The sequence below is a fragment of the Planococcus citri genome, chromosome 4, assembly GCF_950023065.1.
Source record: "Planococcus citri chromosome 4, ihPlaCitr1.1, whole genome shotgun sequence".
Classification (NCBI taxonomy): domain Eukaryota; kingdom Metazoa; phylum Arthropoda; class Insecta; order Hemiptera; family Pseudococcidae; genus Planococcus; species Planococcus citri.
Window position 1 is genome coordinate 71155795 of NC_088680.1, and position 20510 is coordinate 71176304.

General features: G+C 36.7%; 4 protein-coding genes across 5 annotated transcripts; 2 read left to right on the forward strand and 2 right to left on the reverse strand.

Moving 5' to 3' along the window:
- Positions 1 to 2585, forward strand: LOC135843550 (uncharacterized). The gene is made up of 2 exons (XM_065361482.1): positions 1 to 348; positions 419 to 2585. The coding sequence occupies exon 2, from the start codon at positions 445 to 447 to the stop codon at positions 2209 to 2211; it is 1767 nt and encodes a 588-aa protein (XP_065217554.1). The 5' UTR covers positions 1 to 348; positions 419 to 444; the 3' UTR covers positions 2212 to 2585.
- A 697-nt stretch (positions 2586 to 3282) lies between these two features.
- On the reverse strand, positions 3283 to 5981 carry LOC135844095 (uncharacterized protein DDB_G0271670-like). Its single transcript, XM_065362205.1, has 4 exons — positions 4915 to 5981; positions 4636 to 4776; positions 4437 to 4505; positions 3283 to 4343 (listed from the first exon to the last, which is right to left on the reverse strand). The coding sequence occupies exons 1-4, from the start codon at positions 5535 to 5537 to the stop codon at positions 4151 to 4153; spliced, it is 1026 nt and encodes a 341-aa protein (XP_065218277.1). The 5' UTR covers positions 5538 to 5981; the 3' UTR covers positions 3283 to 4150.
- A 10277-nt stretch (positions 5982 to 16258) lies between these two features.
- LOC135845816 (protein dissatisfaction-like) lies at positions 16259 to 18164 on the forward strand. Its single transcript, XM_065364654.1, is given in 5 exon segments — positions 16259 to 16628; positions 16701 to 16862; positions 16965 to 17122; positions 17459 to 17600; positions 17780 to 18164. Coding segments are annotated over 5 exon segments (864 nt in total). The 5' UTR covers positions 16259 to 16498; the 3' UTR covers positions 18052 to 18164.
- LOC135845815 (uncharacterized) lies at positions 18141 to 20381 on the reverse strand. 2 transcript variants are annotated; one of them, XR_010558837.1, is made up of 5 exons: positions 20051 to 20381; positions 19689 to 19960; positions 19426 to 19598; positions 18638 to 18689; positions 18141 to 18558 (listed from the first exon to the last, which is right to left on the reverse strand). XR_010558837.1 is itself a non-coding variant. In XM_065364652.1 (4 exons), exons 1-4 carry the CDS (start codon positions 20112 to 20114, stop codon positions 19306 to 19308), a joined length of 540 nt encoding a protein of 179 aa, XP_065220724.1. In that variant the 5' UTR covers positions 20115 to 20379; the 3' UTR covers positions 18717 to 19305. The 2 variants fall into 2 exon arrangements, 1 of the variants encoding a protein (XP_065220724.1); XM_065364652.1 differs by lacking the exons at positions 18141 to 18558; positions 18638 to 18689 and adding an exon at positions 18717 to 19372 and having other exon boundaries at positions 19462 to 19598; positions 20051 to 20379.
- Positions 20382 to 20510: the final 129 nt, after the last annotated feature.

The following is a 20510-nucleotide window of genomic DNA, read 5'->3' on the forward strand; positions in this document are numbered from 1 at the left end:
ATTTAAGACTGCATAACAGTTCACCCAAACTCGAGAACAATTTAAAAAATTGAATTTTTTACATGAGAAATTGTATGCATAATTACTGGTTCGTTATCACTTCAGGGAACAAAATGGTGGATGCGCTCACCTGGTTTATATAGAGCCCTAGATTGGCTGGCTAATGGCTAATGGCTAAACGTCAAAAATTCAATAAGCTAACGGCTAATGGCTAATGGCTATTGGCTAGCTAGACATCCCTGAGCTCAATAAAAAAATTTTCGCTACGTCAAGAATCCGAAACGTCAACTTCCTGGATTTTGATTTTCGTTTTTGTTGTCTCCTTGTCTCGTCTCCCCTCTGTCTCTAGTAAGTCTCTAGCTCGTGACGCACCTGTTATCAGTAATTATTACGTTAACAATTGTTTTCAACTTTTCAGCTTCGCCTGTGTGCTTTTGACTAATTATGAATTCCGATCGAGAATTTGTAATTGTTCAGTGCTGTGAAAAATGCCACAATAGGCTGTTTTGGCCGCCGAATGTATCACCGGCAAAAGAGAACCTGCTAGTTTCCATGACCTGGTGTCAACACTCTTACCATCCCGATTGTATTGATCAAATGTTTAAAGCTACGACTGCAAAGGACGAACGTGGTAACTTAATTATATGTACAAACCCTGAATGCAGAAGGGTTATCTGGGTTATTCGTCAAGATCAAATTACAGAAATAGTACCAATTACTGAACGTGTCCAAATCGCGCCGCTATCAGGTGACCCCAACCTACAGAAAGAGTTAACTCGTGCACAGCAGCTAGTCACCAACTACGAACGCATCATGAACGACTACCAGGAAACAATTCGCGAGTGCGACTCGTCTATCCGTACACTCCGCAATCTCCTGGCGACCAAACGCGATCTGAACTGTGCACTCCAGGCTGAAAACGCCAAATTTATAATCCCCAACATTCCAGCACCGCGCTGCAACAGCTCCAGGGTAGCTTGCCGCTTAAACAATGCGAACGCACAATCTGAACCAGCCACTAGCACCACTGAGTCCGGTCACCAGTCGAAATATCGTATGTCCGTATCTGCTTCCGGAAATTTGCCAGCATCACCTGACGAAGAGAATCGAGGCCAACAACAACAAGACACAGGTACTTCTGGTGACGGACCCATCAATTGCGTACCGTTCCGAAAAGGCGCTACAAATCATTCATCTTCAACGACTGCGAATCGATCAGCATCAGTGGCTACCTCATCTCACGCTGCTGTAGCAATGTCCAAGTATGAAAACGAATCGCCGCTAAATTCACAAACGTTGTATAATGCTGATGATAATGATGGTACGGCTGCGAACCCTGGCTTCCGTCCCATCCAACGATCTACGTCTACAAATCGTGCCAACTGGTATAACGAGGTACCCGAAAGCGCAAGAATGCCACAGGACCCTTTAATTAGAATACCAACCACACAGCCTGTCATCAAAAAGGTACGTCCGCCTTGTACGGCTAATTTGGCGAAATGCCACAATCGTTTCTATCGAAAATTCGGTATGGACTCGGGCATGTTGAAGCCCTTTTACCCGTTAAATGCGTTCGTGCATGAATTTACCACGCTTGGAATATTTGTCGGTGACAACGTAGTGAATACTGCCGTTGCAGCGCAAGATATCCTTCTCATAGGAGATGGATTGGTTTTCGGCGTCGCTCAATGGATTATGCTCGATCGAGACATTCGCGAATTCATGCATATGGGCTTGTATGGAAAAACACTCACCGCTAAAGCACTCGGCGATACATTACACCTGATCAAGGCGCTACCACCTCGTATGATTTTATCTATTGGGAACTTCGACGCTCTTCGAGACATAGATGGTAAATGTTTCAAGCAACAATTCCAACGCATCATCCGCATTTGCCGCCACAAAGGGGTACGCGAGATGTACGCCGTACCTCTAATTCGATACGCCGATCAAAACGAAGTCGAAATTGTCGCCATCGAATCGATCATCGCTGTAGATTACAGCAACATGCTCACCGGCGCGTACCATGTAATCGATCCATCTCCTTGGTTCCAAGACAAAGTACCGGTAGTTGACCACGAAGGCCCAATGTATCAAATCACCGAACATGCAGATTTTGCGAAGTGGATTCGAAATATGTTCATACCGCCCGGAAAAGACTCCACCGAAGCCGAACGAGCAATGTATCGCCAACCACCACGATTCGACTAACATGCCATTCGCAGCGACCATTCCGATTCACCGAAGAACTGATAAGAGGCGGCGATTTTCAAATTATCCTTTATTATTATTGAAATTTGCCGTGCATAATTAATTAAATATGTAGCTGATGGCTTGTTTGATTTAAATTTTAATAATTTTATAGTAAAAATTTTTCCACGTTATGTAAATAGAAAAGTGAATGAATTATTAGCGATGAATAAATCGCTGATTCGTCAAAATTCAAATAACAAAATGAAAGAAATCCTTAATTCTACCTCAAATATTCAATAATATACATATTATGATTCTATTGAACCTGTCAAACCTGTGTGATAGATTAGATGCCATAAAACTAATAAACTAAACAATCGGTGTTCTCATTTTTTCAGTTTACTACCTATGTCGCTTTGGTACGAATAAATATCTTCTGAGATGAATGATGATGAACTTTCACTGGCTAAGGAATGCCATTCAGTACCTATTTACGAAAATGTCGATCATATCGCCAATAGGTACGTGTGAAACATTTCACGATATGTCTACTCATCCAGGTCCTGTACCAAGGAAAAGGATCTCACTCTCAGTGACTAACTTCTATTCCGGAAAATGTAACTGCCACTCAGATCGATCCTACGTTGAACATTCTTTTGAATTGATGAGCTTAGATATTGGGCTGCAACCTAAAATAGGAACGAAAGATGTCAAAAATTTCGATTGTTATCTAATTACGCATCTGTAGCGTTGTAGACAGTTGTTCTTTTTCAAATAACAAAATATCAGAGAGAAAGAATTCATGCTTAACGATTACCTATGTCAAGCTGATTTATAAGAAGGCAGAGGGCAAATTAAGAAGTATCACAATGAAAATGGAACACATCAGTACATAATAACGTATTACATAGGTCATAGATACCTAGTATATGAGTAATATGTTTACGCATTACACCCAGCAAAGCTCAAAAAGCAGACAGCAAAAGGTACACAGTGCGATCGAGGAAATATAATAAACCTGAAACAGCTGCTGGATTACGATGGTACAGATTATTCTACCTCCATCATAAATAATAAATAAAAACTCGCTTCGGTCAAAAATTTCGCCATTTTTATTGAATAATAGTAACAGATTGACAATGTTGTCATTACACCTGAAAAAATTTCAAGTTGAAAAAACAAAATTACGAAGCAAGAATCTGTATCTAAAAAGAATTTGCTGGAAAAAATTAAAACTTAAAAGAAAATTATACGTAAATAAATTCCAGTAAACTGAATTCTCATCCTAAACGCGGTGAACCTAATAATACAGAATTGAAAAACCATCGAGTAGGTGAACAGTTGTTGAACACCTAACTAAAATTTTCAAACAATTAAAACCTTGGAAAATGATCGATTATCGAATTCGAAAGTAATGAATCCCAGAATTTCAGTTTAAAGGAACTAATAATTAAAATATCAAAACAGTATTTAATTAAATCGAAAAATGTAAAATAATAAAGATATGGGAATTACAAAACAAAAACCTTGAAAATTTAACAGAATGAAATTTGTTCTTCGATGCTGGTTAAGGTTATATTATTGAATTAAAAGTATATCTGAGAATATCATTTCGAAGGTTACCTACTGAAAATTAAAATATTAAAACGTTGATCGGTCAAAAACTATCAAATATTAGGTATAAAGTTGATAGAGAATCGTAATCTTGATAAAATGTTTCGAAGACAGCTTTTGAAACACGCTGATTGATACTTAAGCATGAAATAAAAAAGTAAAAATAGCTATATGTAATGTAGAAGCTTAATTAAAATAATTCGTAATTAAATCGACGAAATTAAAAATAAAAACACAAGTATGAATCAAAACATTCAACACAAAACGAGAAAACGTTAATTAACAATATTCGAGATGCTTTCAATACTGAAGCATGTAATCTCTTGTAGCTAAACTACGTTCTCTAGTACTTATAGTTATAACCAGGAAGCATATGATATTTCAAAAGATCCTGTACTTCGTAGAATTTAGATCTTTCATCATCGCTGGACTCCTCGGTATCGGATAAATAATCGGAGGACTCCTCGAACGGTTCGTCGTCGGAAGATTCTCCAGATAAATGATTCAAACCGGCACACTTCTCAAAAAAATGATATCTATATTGAAATACAAACAGAATAATCACAAAACAAATTAGTATTTGAAGTTGATGACGATATTGTAGCAATATGAAATACAGATTAACTGACTTTCTGCGACCGTTGGGTCCGCGTGGAGGTTTAATCGACTGCCACAGTTCCGTCGCACGAGTTTCAGGACTAGAAATGAAAAATTCAGAATTAGGTATACACAGGCAGGAAATAGATATTTGCATGGAAATATTCTTCCGTTTGATTTGATACCAAGTACGTGGAAAATATAGTTTGGTGACTATTTTAATCAACTTACGAAGCGTCTCGAGTAAATTTGAAGTGCCTCTGTCGATCATGGTACATAAATGTGATGCTTGGAGATCTGGTTGCGAGCAAATATTTATACGATTCGTCAGGATCGCGATCAGATTTGAAGACACGTTTGAACTCGGTAGATCTGTTCAGAAAAAAAAAACATAATTAATACGCACATGGGTCGTAGGATTAGGTGATAATATACATGCATAACAGTTTGATCGTTAACAAGCGTCTTAATGTCACATATTACGAAGTAATCTCAACATAAACAACTTACTTTTGATGTTTCAAGTATAACTCTTTAGTTTTAGAACTCGACACCCGCTTCAATTTCCTCTTCGAACTTGACCGGCGCGAAGAAGTCGATGGAAGTGAAGAGCTCGATGAAGAACTTGACACAGTCGAAGAACTTGACGAAGACGAAGAACTTGACGAGGACACAGAACTCGTTTGCTGTTTTGCTGCAGTGCCACGTCCACGTCCACGTCCTACTTTTGGAGCCGACTGTGATTTCGACTTGGAGCTATCCGACGACGATCTTGGTTTTTGTTTAGAAACCGCAGCACTTCCTACCGAGCATAAGCCTGATCCTGATCCTGATCCATCTTCGTCATTTCGTTCTTTCTTCTTTTTCGATTTTACCGACGAGTCTACAACGTTTCTTAACCCTGATGAGGGGGACACTTCCACATCCACAACTCGTCTCTTGTTCTTGGAATTCGGCGACGATGATAGTTTTCGTTTCTTCTGATTTTTAGTAGTGTTTTGAGCAAGATTCGATTCCGATGACGATAACTTGTCACTCGATTTCTTGGGTTTTTTCGAGACAGACGACGAATGAGTTTCCGATGTTGGACTTGCTGATGGCAAAGTCTCGTTGTTGGTTTTTTGTTTGGACATCTTGATTACTTACGGCGAAGTAGATTGCTGTATATAAAGCGCAGATAGTGTATTTTGATCGCGATTACTCCGGTTGAATCGGATAAAAGCAAACACGTGTGAAATCTTCAATCAAAATATCGCGAAGAGCACAACTTATTTTACATTACATTACATTACATTACATCAGATTACGCAAACGAAATTTACGAAGGAGGAAGGAAAGGACGAATAGTAAACAAGGAGGTTCCAGTTCAAGGATAATCCTATTGATATGCTAAATAATCTATAATTGGTGGTTGAGGTACCCACAAAATTGGAAAAAAAATTCCAATACTTTGGGCTCTTGAGAGAAAATTAATAGATTAAGATCCAACGATAAACTGGAATTCTTTTGAACTTTAATAATGATATTTTGAATACAATTTTTGCCAAAATAATAATTAAAACTCATCAATTTTTGGTAATTTTTTCTTCAAAGATTTTTTTATGCATTTTTTAGAGTTCTTATTCTTACTTTTACACGAATTTAATACTTACTTTTTTATACAATTTTTTTTGTCAAATTCCACTGAAATCGCATCAGTTTTAGGGTGATTTTTCAGAGAAAAATTATCTGATCTTCAGGTCTAATCGGATCAAAGTTTATATCTCAGCAGATCCGATTAAGGTCAGATTTGATCAGATCCGATCATTTCTCGTTGGGTAATTATGATTTATCCACTTGAATGTTTAAATCGAAAAAATTTCACAATTTGAGAGGAATGCTCGCTGTTCTCAAAAACAAAAACAGAGGCGTGGCAAACATGGGGTGGGGGTATCTCACATAAAATAGGGAATTTTTAGAAATATTAGGTGCGTTGAAAAAAGTTGGAAAATGTATAGTAAGGTTGGGAAAAATCAAAAATTTTCTTTTTTTCCCCTCCGATCTAAGTTAAAGAGTAGAAAAAGTTGTTTTAGGACCCTACTTGAAATTTTTCTAAAAAAAAAAAAAAAAAAAAAAAAGAAAATCACTTTTTTGAATCATCAAAAATTCTAGAATGATGTTGTTTTGAGTTTCAAACTGTCAATTTTTCACAGCTTTTGATCTCGCTTTGCTCATTCTACATATGTATAGATCATTCCCATTTTCTTCACTTTTGAATAACCTTGCAATAAAACTATTCAAATTTTTTGTCAAGTAGGTATAAAAGCATCGTTTTTGAACTTCTAAAATTATTCAACATTTCTGTTTCCAACTCCTCCTTCCCAAATTATAATTCGAACTCGAACCACATCTGGCTAATTTAACATGAAAATTACTGGTGGGAGGCTGAAGTAAAGAGAAAACCTGGCAAAAAAATTTGAGAAAATTTCCGTCTGTATCCCTCTAACTACCCTCATCCCCTATGCCACAAAATTACAGTTGCCCCTCCAAATGAGTCTTCATAAGGACAACGTTATTTTTTTATGTGCGTTTCAATCAAATTTTCAAATTTTAGAGGATGAAAAGCCTCATTTTTCGGCCAATATGAACCAAATTCACATCACCGGATACCCATTCCAAATTTCGTATACGCTCTATTTTCCTCACTTCATACTGATCTCATTCAAATGCTTCGTCGACGCTTAAAATTAACAAGTCGACGAAAAAGCCCGAAGAGATGATGAAAAGTATCGAGAACATTAACCGCGAGTTGTAGGTACGTGAAAAACTTCGAAAGCGAGACCAGGTATTAATTTTAATTTTTACACAACACGAGCGAAAGGAAAAGCTGGGGCTGGCGAGTAAGCTGCAAGTTGGTGGTTGTACGAGGGCGAGAGAGTAGAGAGATGAAGACGAGATTTACGATGATAGGCTATTATTATTTATTATTTACGGGTCGAGACGTTGCGTAAAGGGCAAGTCGTGGGAAAGTCGTCACGTGTAAGCTCTTAACGATGAAAGAAAACTGCTCTCCAGTTAAGTTATAGGTTATGTTGTTATTCCACCATATGCATTTATAAAAAGAAAGCCAAATTTGCATTGTACATACATATAAAGAACAGTTTCGTGGAAACAACGTTAGCTAAATGGAAATTTGTTACTCTTAAGGTGGTTTTTAAAATATAAGTTCCATTTGTGGTAGTTATATTGGAAAACAATGTTAGCTAGACAGAGAATTGTTACTTTTAACGTGGTTTTCAGAACATACATTCAACATCGTATTAGGAACAGTTTTCTGGAAACACTGTTAGTTAAACAGGAAATCGTTACTTGTGGATAAGCAGAAGGGGACAAGAAAAACTGAAGAAAATGCCGCCCAAACGAGCTGAAAATTTGAACGCAGTGGTTTTTCAAGGTGCTGAGTTCATTGCCAGTATCGGTTTTCCACCAAATTCACGTCATCACTCGGAAACGTTGTTGGAATGCACTCATAAGGCCGAAATTCAGAATTTTTTCCAAAAATGTGAATTTCTCAAGAATCGAATTCAAGCAAATGTATCGAGACCAGGATGTAGGGGGGTTTTTTGGGTTGAGGATTTCATTACGACGATTGGTAGCCTGCTAGAGTTTGATTGAAAGCCTGTGGTGCAGTTTTGCACAATGAAATTCCGCCGAACCAACGTTACCTACATAGAGAATTGTTACTCTTAACATGGTTCTTAGAATATGCATTGTATAAGGAACAAAGTCACCAGGGTATGAAAGATGACTTCTCAACGTTCTGGTGAATAGGTCTCTTCTTTCACCAAAAAGTCACAAGGGTATGAAATATGACTTTTCAATGTTCTGGTGAATCGTGGTGACTTCTGGAGAATCAGTCACCAAAATTCACCAGAAGTCTTTCGGTTTACAAAATCGCTCAAATAAGGCAACTTCTTACACCAAAAAGTCACCAGGGTATGAAATATGACTTTTTCAATGTTCTGGTGAATTCTAGTGACTTCTGGTGAATCAGTCACCAAGATTCACCAGAAGTCACCAGGTTTACAAACTTGCGCAAATATGGGCACAGCTTGGTGGATTTGTCACAAAAAAGTCACCAGGGTATGAAATATGACTTTTCAACGTTCTGGTGAATCCTGGGGACTTCTGGTGAACCAGTCACCAAGATTCACCAGAAGTCACCAGGTTTACAAAATCGCTAAACTAAGGCCTCTTCTTTCACCAAAAAGTCACCAGGGTATGAAATGCGAATTTCTCTTTCGAGTTCATTTTCAACCCTATGATTTTAATTTCTTTGGAATGAAAAATGTGAGTAGATCTTGACCAAATTCGGTCGAGATCTTCTTGTAGAGTAGAAAACAGCTCAGTTGGTATTTCGAAATTGCCAATAACCCGAGAGGGACCGAATTTGTGATTTTTTTTCATGTTTTGGTTATAATTTTTACTAAAAAAAAATTGAATCTCTTCTGGGAACCTCTGACCCCCTTTCGGAGTAATCCGCTCGGCCAAAATTCATTTACAGACTAACATCAATTCGAAATAGATCAATAAGTTTTTTTCCATTTGGAAAAATGCACTAATCGCAGGTAAAAAAATCGAAGATTTCCGATTTTTCTGGAATTGAAATAAGTACCTTATCTCATATCATAGAAAATTAATAACCCAATGGGCTATTTCGTTCATTTTCAAAAATTGGTTAAAAATCGAAAAATCAACTTCAGTAGGTAGCTAAAAATCTGATGCTGAGATTCAAGCGACACGGGTACTCTTTCAATGCAGTCTTTCAGCTCGATTGTAGTAGATGAGTTGTAAAGGTTCTCTTGTCAAATTTCTCCATTCCCGGCCATTCTGGAAGCTCCAGCCTCGTTTTCTATCAAAAACGTGGATAAACCCTTCAAACAGATCGAGAATTGACCACAACTCGATTTTCAACTCTCTAAATTAATTTCCACACGTGCTGGAGAAATTTTGAAGTTCTAGAAAGATCGAAAATCGAGCAGGAAATTATTCCAGAATGATCAGACACAACGGTTCGGGAATGTTGATATTAGTTTTAGAACCACTTTCCAATTTTCATCATTTGTTCGTAGGTATAGGTATAGGTACTGAATAAATATCTTTTTTTAAAAAAAAAAAAAAACACATAAACTGTCGAAAAATGGTCACTTTTGAATTGTTTTAAAAATTTGCTAAAATCGAAAAATCAATTTGGGCAGCTGAAATTTCGGTTATAGCGGTTTCAGATCGTGCTCTTTTCAAAAATTGTGGTCACGTTCAATTCGGGGACGAATACCTCGTAAGATTCTTTTGTGAACAATCGTTAAAGTTTTTTCTGTTTCAAATTCAAACGCGTTCGTTGATAATTTTACCCCGAAAGATAAGTCTATTACTCAGAATGATTCATCTTTCAAAATCCTGAACGATGATGGATGTTCCTGTGGTGAAGATTGCAAATTTAGAACAATTTCAAGGCCTATACTCGTATGTGGTAGGCTAGGCTATAATAGTCCGGCATATGACAATAGGAGTAATTGCACCCCCCCCCGATCCTCCGGGACAACTTTTTTCTTAAAGGGGACATCCTAAGGAACATTTTAAAGCAAATTTGCCAAAAAAAAAGTTGGCCTTACTTACAAAATGGCGGCCATTTTGATTGGCAGGTCAGCCGAAATCGCAGATTTTGCGTTTTAACATAGGACTTGTACGAACTTTTTCAAACTTTACGAAGGTAGATCGAAAGATCATGCAAAAATTTATCATCTGTGAAAATGTCAAGTGCTAATGTGCGTTTTTCGATTTTTGGTGAATTTTTGAAAATCGAATTTAGGCCAAAAATGAGGGAAAATATCAAAGTTTTACCAAATGGACCAAGAAAGCTGAAATTTGGGATATACCCTATTTTCGACATGCCAAATCGATTGGAAACGGTTTCAACTCGTTTTGAGCAGTTCTGGAGCCTCCAGCAGATTTTTGAAACTCGAAATTCCCACAAAATTCCATCAAATCGGAGTTGTAAAGCTGAAATTTATTCTAAAAACTAATTTCAATACGCTACGAAGTACTGCAGGTGAATTTCAAGTCGTTTTGGATCCTCCAGCGACTTTTTGAAAATTCCTGGAGCCTCCAGCAGATTTTTGAAACTTTAAATTTTCACAAAATTTCATCAAATATGGAAAGCTGAAATTTACTCTACATTCCAATTTTAACACCCTCTGAAAACGACTTTTGGTGGATTTCAAGTCATTTTAGAGCCTCCAACGACTTTTTTGAACATTACTGGAGCCTCCAGTAGATTTTTGAAACTTGAAATTTCCCCAAAATTTTATCAAACCCAGATGGAGAGTCGAAATTCATTCTGCAAACTAATTTCAATACGCTACGAAGTTGACTGCTGGTGAATTTCAAGTCGTTTTGGAGCCTCCAGCAACTTTTTGAAAGGTTGTATGACGTTTTTTTGGAAAATTGAAATTTCCTAAAAGTAGCTGAAAGCTTTAAAACTATTTGAAACAACCATGTAGTCTGCGAAGTAAATTTCAGCTTGCCAACTCCATTTGATAAATTTATTGTTGCGGAAACTTCAAGTTTCAAAAATCTACTGGAGGCTCCATTAATTTTCAAAAAAGTCGCTGGAGGCCCTAAAATGACTTGAACCCACCTGAAGTCGTCTTCAGAGGGTGTTAAAATTGGAGTGTAGAGTAAATCTCAGCTTTTCATCTCCAATTGATGAAATTTTGTGAAAATTTAGAAGTTTCAAAAATCTGTTGGAGGCTCCAGTAATTTTCAAATAAAGTCGCTGGTGGCCCTAAAATTACTTGAACCCACCTGAAGTCGTCTTCAGAGGGTGTTAAAATTGAAGTGTAGAGTAAATTTTAGCTTTCCATCTCCATTGATACAATTTTGTGAAAATTTAAAGTTTCAAAAATCTGCTGGAGGCTCCAGAACTGCTCAAAACGGGTTGAAACCGTTTCCAATCGATTTGGCATGTAGAAAATATGGTATATCCCAAATTTCAGCTTTCTTGGTCAATTTGGTAAAAGTTTGATTTTTCCCCTCATTTTTGGCCTAAATTCGATTTTCAAAAATTCACCAAAAATCGAAAAACGCACATTAGCACTTGACATTTTGACAGGTGATAAATTTTTGAGCTCCGTGTGGCCAGCCCCGACCATGTGGGGGTGGGGGTCGAAAATAGTGCCAATCGTTTGTGCACGTTTGTGCACTAATTACTTTCGTTTGTGCTCACCCCCTTCATGGCGTATTTGAAGGGAGCCTTGGTCGGGGCTGGGGACACGCAGCCCCGACCATGAGGGGGAGGGGGTTGAAATTAGTGTCAATCGTTTGTGCTTCGTTTGTGCACGTTTGTGCACCAATTGGTTTCGTTTGTGCTTGCTCCCCTACAAAGTGGAAATGGTCGGGGCTGGGGACACGCAGCCCCGACCATGAGGGGGAGGGGGTCGAAAATAGTGCCAATCGTTTGTGCTTTGTTTGTGCACGTTTGTGCACCAATTGGTTTCGTTTGTGCTCGCTCCCCTACAAAGTTGAAATGGTCGGGGCTGGGGACATGCTAATAGGAGGAGCCCATACGAAGGGCTTTAGAGGAATGAAAACCATACACATCGTTTGTGCTTTTGATGCTGAGGATTGTGCACTCATCAAATTGACCCATTGCGTTCGTTTTGTTATACTTGTAATTAAAAGCGTAATTGTGACGCGGCCAGCGATACCATACCATATGTCGGAAAACTTTTTTTTGAGATAATCGCGTTTTCATGGAAAAAGTCAGAAAATATCAAAAACATTTTTTTTGTCGATTCATATACTATGAAGCCTATACTTTGGAATGGGTGTACCCACCGATCTCAAACACGTCGTTTTAGTGGTGAAAAACCGGTTTTACAAAAGTGCTTTTCATAAAAAAATGTGAAAAAAAAAAAAAATATTATGATGTAAAACCATTAAAAGATGAAGAAAATCAAAAAAAAAAAAAAAAAAATTTTAAAAATGTTACAAAAATAACCCAAACTTTCAAACACGTTTTTCTCAGAATTTTGGTTTTTGAATTTCAAAAAATACGCAACTTTGAAATTTTGAAAATTTGTCAGATTTTAATATTTTGAAAATCTGTTTGCACCATTGAAAAGAGGAAGAAAAACACTACCAGAAACCACAATAAAACGAAAAAATTTTTTGCCGACATATGGTATGGTATCGCTGGCCGCGTCACAATTATTCTTGGTCGGGGCTGGGGACACGCAGCCCCGACCATGAGGGAGAGAGGGTCGAAAATAGTGCCAATCGTTTGTGCTTCGTTTGTGCACGTTTGTGCACCAATTGGTTTCGTTTGTGCTCACTCCCCTACAAAGTTTAAATGGAAGGGGGCTGGAGACATGGGGGTGAAATGGGAATTTTGAGAAAAATAACTATCAATGAGTAGGGTATCGTTTCCATATGATTCGATACCGCTGAGCACGGATATGACCTCAGATTTTCTGCTACACTCACCTACGCCTCTCTAGAGTCCCTCAGTCCCCCTCAGTTTTCACGATTTTCGAAATAAAGTTATTTTGATGACATTGGTGTCGTTTTAATATGATTCGATACCGCCGATCACGAATATGACCTCAGATTTTCTGCTACACTCACCTACCCCTCTCTAGAGTCCCTCAGTCCCCTTCAGTTTTCACGATTTTCGAAATAAAGTTTTTTTGATGACATTGGTGTCGTTTTCATATGATTCGATACCGCTGAGCACGAATATGACCTCAGATGTTCTGCTACACTTGCCTACCCCTCTCCAGAGCCCCTAAGCCCTCCTCAATTTTCACAATTTTCGAAATAAAGTTATTTTGATGACATTGGTGTCGTTTTAATATGATTCGATACCGCCGATCACGAATATGACCTCAGATTTTCTGCTACAATCACCTAGTCCTCTCTAGAGCCCCTCAACCTCCCTCTATTTTCACGATTTTTAAAATAGTTATTTTGATGATGTTGGTTTCAGAAGACAAAATTTTCAAACAACTAATTAACTCAAAAAGAAGCTACATATTTGGAAGTTTCTAGCCACTCAGTAAATGAGTAAAATCAAAAAACTGTTTTTGGATTTTGATGGCAATTGCCCAGGTGGACAGAAAACATGAAAATACAATCGGGTCATTTTATCCAAAAACAGGTTGGGTGGGTGGGGACCGATACCCCTCTCCAGAGCCCCTCAGCGTATACCTAGGTATGTGTTTAACAAAATACATGCTTAGGTATTCCAGGAGATCTGTACAGAAGTAAATTTTTGATCACTTTGCAAATGGTACAAAAATTGAAAAAAAAACAATCTTCCAAAAAAAAAAAATTCGTGGAACTATATAAACCAAATTGAATGCAATCCTTCATTACGAGCAAAAAGTCCCTCCTCAAAGAGAACTTATTTTTAATACCCTATCCTGATTTTTTTGCATCGGTCCCCACCCACCCAACCTGTTTTTGGATAAAATGACCCGATTGTATTTTCATGTTTTCTGTCCACCTGGGCAATTGCCATCAAAATCCAAAAACAGTTTTTTGATTTTACTCATTTACTGAGTGGCTAGAAACTTCCAAATATGTAGCTTCTTTTTGAGTTAATTAGTTGTTTGAAAATTTTGTCTTCTGAAACCAACATCATCAAAATAACTATTTTAAAAATCGTGAAAATAGAGGGAGGTTGAGGGGCTCTAGAGAGGACTAGGTGATTGTAGCAGAAAATCTGAGGTCATATTCGTGATCGGCGGTATCGAATCATATTAAAACGACACCAATGTCATCAAAATAACTTTATTTCGAAAATTGTGAAAATTGAGGAGGGCTTAGGGGCTCTGGAGAGGGGTAGGCAAGTGTAGCAGAACATCTGAGGTCATATTCGTGCTCAGCGGTATCGAATCATATGAAAACGACACCAATGTCATCAAAAAAACTTTATTTCGAAAATCGTGAAAACTGAAGGGGACTGAGGGACTCTAGAGAGGGGTAGGTGAGTGTAGCAGAAAATCTGAGGTCATATTCGTGATCGGCGGTATCGAATCATATTAAAACGACACCAATGTCATCAAAATAACTTTATTTCGAAAATCGTGAAAACTGAGGGGGACTGAGGGACTCTAGAGAGGCGTAGGTGAGTGTAGCAGAAAATCTGAGGTCATATCCGTGCTCAGCGGTATCGAATCATATGGAAACGATACCCTACTCATTGATAGTTATTTTTCTCAAAATTCCCATTTCACCCCCATGTCTCCAGCCCCCTTCCATTTCAACTTTGTAGGGGAGTGAGCACAAACGAAACCAATTGGTGCACAAACGTGCACAAACGAAGCACAAACGATTGGCACTATTTTCGACCCTCTCTCCCTCATGGTCGGGGCTGCGTGTCCCCAGCCCCGACCAAGAATAATTACGCTTTTAATTACAAGTATAACAAAACGAACGCAATGGGTCAATTTGATGAGTGCACAATCCTCAGCATCAAAAGCACAAACGATGTGTATGGTTTTCATTCCTCTAAAGCCCTTCGTATGGGCTCCTCCTATTAGCATGTCCCCAGCCCCGACCATTTCAACTTTGTAGGGGAGCAAGCACAAACGAAACCAATTGGTGCACAAACGTGCACAAACGAAGCACAAACGATTGACACTAATTTCAACCCCCTCCCCCTCATGGTCGGGGCTGCGTGTCCCCAGCCCCGACCAAGGCTCCCTTCAAATACGCCATGAAGGGGGTGAGCACAAACGAAAGTAATTAGTGCACAAACGTGCACAAACGAAGCACAAACGATTGGCACTATTTTCGACCCCCACCCCCACATGGTCGGGGCTGGCCACACGGAGCCAAATTTTTGCATGATCTTTCGATCTACCTTCGTAAAGTTTGAAAAAGTTCGTGCAAGTCCTATGTTAAAACGCAAAATCTGCGATTTCGGCTGACCTGTCAATCAAAATGGCCGCCATTTTGTAAGTAAGGCCAACTTTTTTTTTGGCAAATTTGCTTTAAAATGTTCCTTAGGACGTCCCCTGTAAGAAAAAAGTTGTCCCGGAGGATCGGCGGGGGGGGTGGTGGGTGCAATTACTCCTATTGTCATATGACGGACTATAAGTAGGTATGTAGTTCCGAGATGTAGTGAAAATAATCTTAGCGCCGTAAATACACTCAGATTAGGCAATATTATTAACATTTAGTTATAACTATGAAGATAATTCCATCGCCAATGTTTGATGTTTCAGACGATTTATAAAGAGTTATTGAAGCTTTTATGCTTTTATTTGTGTTTTGAAGAGATTTTTAAAACACGTTTCATACAATTATTGTTGCTTAATTACCGAAATTTTATCAACTTTCGAAAATTTTCAATAATTATTCTGTTGATTATCACAGCGATTTAAATTCTTCAATCAGTTTTTTTGTTATTTTAGCAGTTTTTTTTGAACGATGATTTAGGCTATTTTCAATTTATTTTTCCTTGTGCCAAAAAATTGTTCGCTTTCTTTGCAATTTATGTAAATGAAGAGAATACTTCATCCGTACACGAATTATACTCAATCTGGACAGAAAACTTGATTCATGGACAGACAGGAGAGTTCCATAATTGTGAGAAAATTTCCACATAATTCCGTATCCAAATTTACATTACTCATCTTATATGTTTTTCATTTTTATTTTATTTTATTTTTTTAGAGCGTTACGATAATTTTCTACTGGTTGGTTTTTTTCGATAATTACACGTTCAAAACATGGGATCAGGTATAGGATAATTACTTATATCATTTCCGAAATAATTACCTAACTATTTTATCTCGTATAACTTATCGGAGATCCGAAGTTACAAACTTCCCAAGTAGGTATACCAACCTAATGTTATAATGATAAACTTTTGATTAAATTATTCGAGCCATAAATATCGAGAACTTCAACCATTGATAAACAATTCGATATAAATTGAACGAAACTTAAATTAGGTTGTTGATTTTTAATTAATCGAGCACAGAAAATATTTAAGTATTACCTACCCACTATGATAATGATATTAAATATTTAATTTCTAGAATCCATGCAGAAATCCTTTTTTTTTTTTTTTTTTTTTTTTTTTAATACAGGCGATCGTCTATTAGACATACCCTGTGAAGAAGTATGCGGAGATCGCAGCTCTGGGAAACACTATGGAATTTATAGTTAAGACGGTATGAGCATAAAAATGCGACTCGAAAATAATCAAAAAATTCGCAGACAAATAAAAATATTATTTCTCGCAGGCTGTTCTGGATTTTTCAAACGAAGCATTCATCGTAATCGCGTATACACTTGCAAAGCTCAAGGTGAACTTAAGGGAAGATGTCCGGTAGATAAAACGCATCGTAATCAATGTCGAGCTTGCAGGTTAAATAAATGTTTTCAGTCTGCTATGAATAAAGATGGTGAGTATCGATACCTATCCTATACCTACATAAGCGTATTTCTATTCCTCAAATTCTGTTCGATCTGAAATTGAAATTTACAAATTCCGAATGAATTTGCAGCTGTGCAACACGAACGAGGGCCGAGGAAACCGAAACTTCACCATCCTCATCGTAGTGTTCAGTCGAAAGATGGATTTAACGAGTTACCTGTTCAACCTTTGCATGGATATTGTAAGTGGCCATTTTTCGAATTTCTCATTACGTCGGAGAATTGCCAAGTAAGATTTATTTTATCTTGCTTTAATCTCTGTTTTAAAAATACCTATAAGTACTTATTATTAACATCGAGTTCGAGTTCTATTTGATGAGTCTGCTGCGCTGCTGTGCTTAATGACAAAATTCATTTAAATTATAACAAAAAATTAGCATAAAAATATCGACCATACATGTAGGTAGGTACTTAATAGGTATATTTATATTTCTTGAAGGAGCAAAATTTCTGAATAATGTATGGTAATTGAGTACTTACTCATAGGTAATGAGAAAGATAAATTATCAAAATTACATACGCTATACCTAATACCAAATCGTTTATTTTTTACGTCAATTTTTAGGAAATTTACTGGGACGAAGACGGTAAATCTTCGGTGACGGGCGAAAAACTACCGAACAAATGGTCATTACCTTATATCGCCGACTCATTCACGGCGACAATACGAAAAATAGAAACCGACATAATCGTAGATTCTAAAGATGGTAAAAATTCATTCGCAGCAATATCCACGAAAAATTCTAAGCCTTTAGAGAATACATTTGGCGGTCTTTTTCATACGTAGACGTCACCGAAAAACCTCCGAAAAAGATATTTTTTCTACATTTTCCCATATTCTTTTTATAAATAGGTATCTAACTCGCATGATAATACTTTTCAATAGGAACTGCTGGTTTACCAGATGTACAACCGGTTGAAATGCTACACGATCAAGCTCAGTTTGTGCTCGGTTATTACGTAAGTAACCACTATTCCAAACAATCGGCGACCAGATTTGGAAAATTACTTTTAATGTTACCCACTTTACGATCAATCAATCAGAATTTAATCGAGCAGCTTTTCTTCAATGACATAATCGGTGCTGAGATTCGAGTGCAAAGTTTAATATGGAGAATGTATGATTCATCCGAAATGTATTATAGGTATACGTTGTAGATCATCGATCATTCCTCCTAGATTGAGGTTAAGTTACCTTATCTTATTTTTTAAACGTTTTAACATTCATTATTTACGATAAACATTTTTGGAGAATAAATTTTCCATCTTGAAAAAACTAAGTTATCTTTCTTCATTGTAAAAAAGATAAGGTTAGCTTTGTAGGTATAGTCAATTCACTGTACAGATGATCTTTTTTTCTCATGTACTTTGTTACTGTAAGTAACAGCTTAGTTGAGTGTCTGAACGACTTAATCAAGTTTTAAAAAATACTTCAATTTCCATAAAAATGACAATTTTCTGCGAATCAAATCGACAGAGCTTGTTAAAAGTTCAACTTCGAGAGATTAGATTGAGCTTCTGTATTGACCTTGTCTCGAAATATGTATCTCTTTTACTAGGACACCTTTTATAGATACAACTCGTTTTTTTTAAAACCAGGAATTCCGTTCGAATCGCAGCAAGTTGGTGTTAATTTCTTGATATTAAGTAATTCGTTATCGTTATCTGCCAAGATAATTTTCAAGAGTTGTTAAAAACTTTGATATCACCGACAGTGGTGAAAGTCAATACAGAAAATACTTACGTGATAACGCAAATTATCTTATAGCATTAACTACTCTTCATGCAATACATACCTGAAAAAAGAAAATAAGACGAGAAAATTAAACTAATGAAAGAAAATATTATTATTGAAAAATATAGGCCTATAATATTGAAAATACATAAGTACAATAAGTACCAATGTTTTTTTTACGGATTATCACAGATTCTCGAAAATCTAGATTTTGGCCGATGAAATACCGTAAGAGAGTTACTTGGGGATCATTTAAGCTAATTGGTGAATTTTAATTCAATTTTTCTCGTACACGTACGAATAAAAATTTCATATTAATTTTTATTTTTAAAATTATAAATTGATTGTACATCGGAGTCGAATCTCTCAATTGAATAATGGAAAAATGGCTGAAAAAATTGCTTCTAAATTCATCATTTAGCCAAGGATCCCTAAGAATGAATACAGCCCTTGAAACCCAATATCTGGCTAGGGTAGTACCTTTTGAAAAATGGATTTTGGATTTTACAGCTGTTGGAACATGCTTTCAAGGTTTTGAAAAGTAAAGGATATTCGAAAAACGTCCAAAACCATATTTCCGAGATGAATTAGCATTTAAAAAAAACATATACTTGAGTGTCTACCTAAGTAATCATTCAGCATTTAGAAAATTGAAAACATAACTTCAAATTTAAAATTTAAATGATTTCTGAAATTACAGCTGGAAGATACGGAGGTCTACCGCCATTTCCAATCACAGATAAGCTGAAAAACAAATCACATAAATGAAATGATTACAATTATCATTTTATACTTACTAATTTTTTGATATAAAAAAATGTTTTCGCCCTTACAAATTGGTAAACGTTTTCATCAACTGTGCTAACAATAGACGAATAATTCCTTTATCTTTCAGAAATCTTTCATCATTCAGGTGAATTTTCAGAAAATGGAATGATCGTTGTATTATGTCTGGGATAGTAGTGAATTTCTGTAACAATACAAATGCACATCTTATCGAGACTTCAGTTCTGTTCTACCTAATGCAATTTTAGTACGGTATTCGTTACTTTCATCTTACCTCCATTCTTACTACAATTTTGGTTTCATCTTCCTCAAAAGTAACCAATGCCAAATTCTCACGAAGGGAATTCAGAATGTTGAATTGTCTGCACCAATGCTCGAGCCCATCGCTTTTTATAAACTCATTGAATTTCCCTTCATCTTGAGGTAGATCAGTTTCGTAGTTCAACACGTCCTTAAAGCAGCTTACTACGATTATTTTCGCTTTTCTAAACGCGGAACAATTTTGAGCAGCGATCCTGGCAATAATTGTATCAACCCCGACAGAGTCTAAAATATCAAATCATTCATAGGAATAGAAAATATAGAGGAGTGTAATAAATTCAGGTACAATACATTTATATGACTTATTTCACGTACCTTCTTCTGGCCTTTGATTACCTCTATGGGATTTCAAAGGTTCGAAAAGAGTTTTGTTGTCCATTCTTTTTGGTATATTTTTCTGGTGTCTTCCTAAACTTCCGATCAGAATCAATAAACTTCGCCTACCTGTTGAACATGGATGAGTTAAAGTGCGGAAGAGTAACTTGCACTTGCAACTGATAAGTGCAGATAATTTATAATTTTTTCTATAATGAGCCTAATCTGGAAATTGAAGGGGCAGGGTAGCATTCTTCGAGATGGACATCAAAGGTTCTCTGACAAAATTGCCTATAATACCCATTAATACCTCCAAAACTGAAGGCATACTTTGCAAATAGAATTATAGCCTATATATTATATAGGTACATATAATTATATAGAATAAATTTTCAATTTTTTGCAGTAATTTTTTTTCAAAATTCTCAAAAGTTGAACGTTGTCAATTTTGATTTTTTGA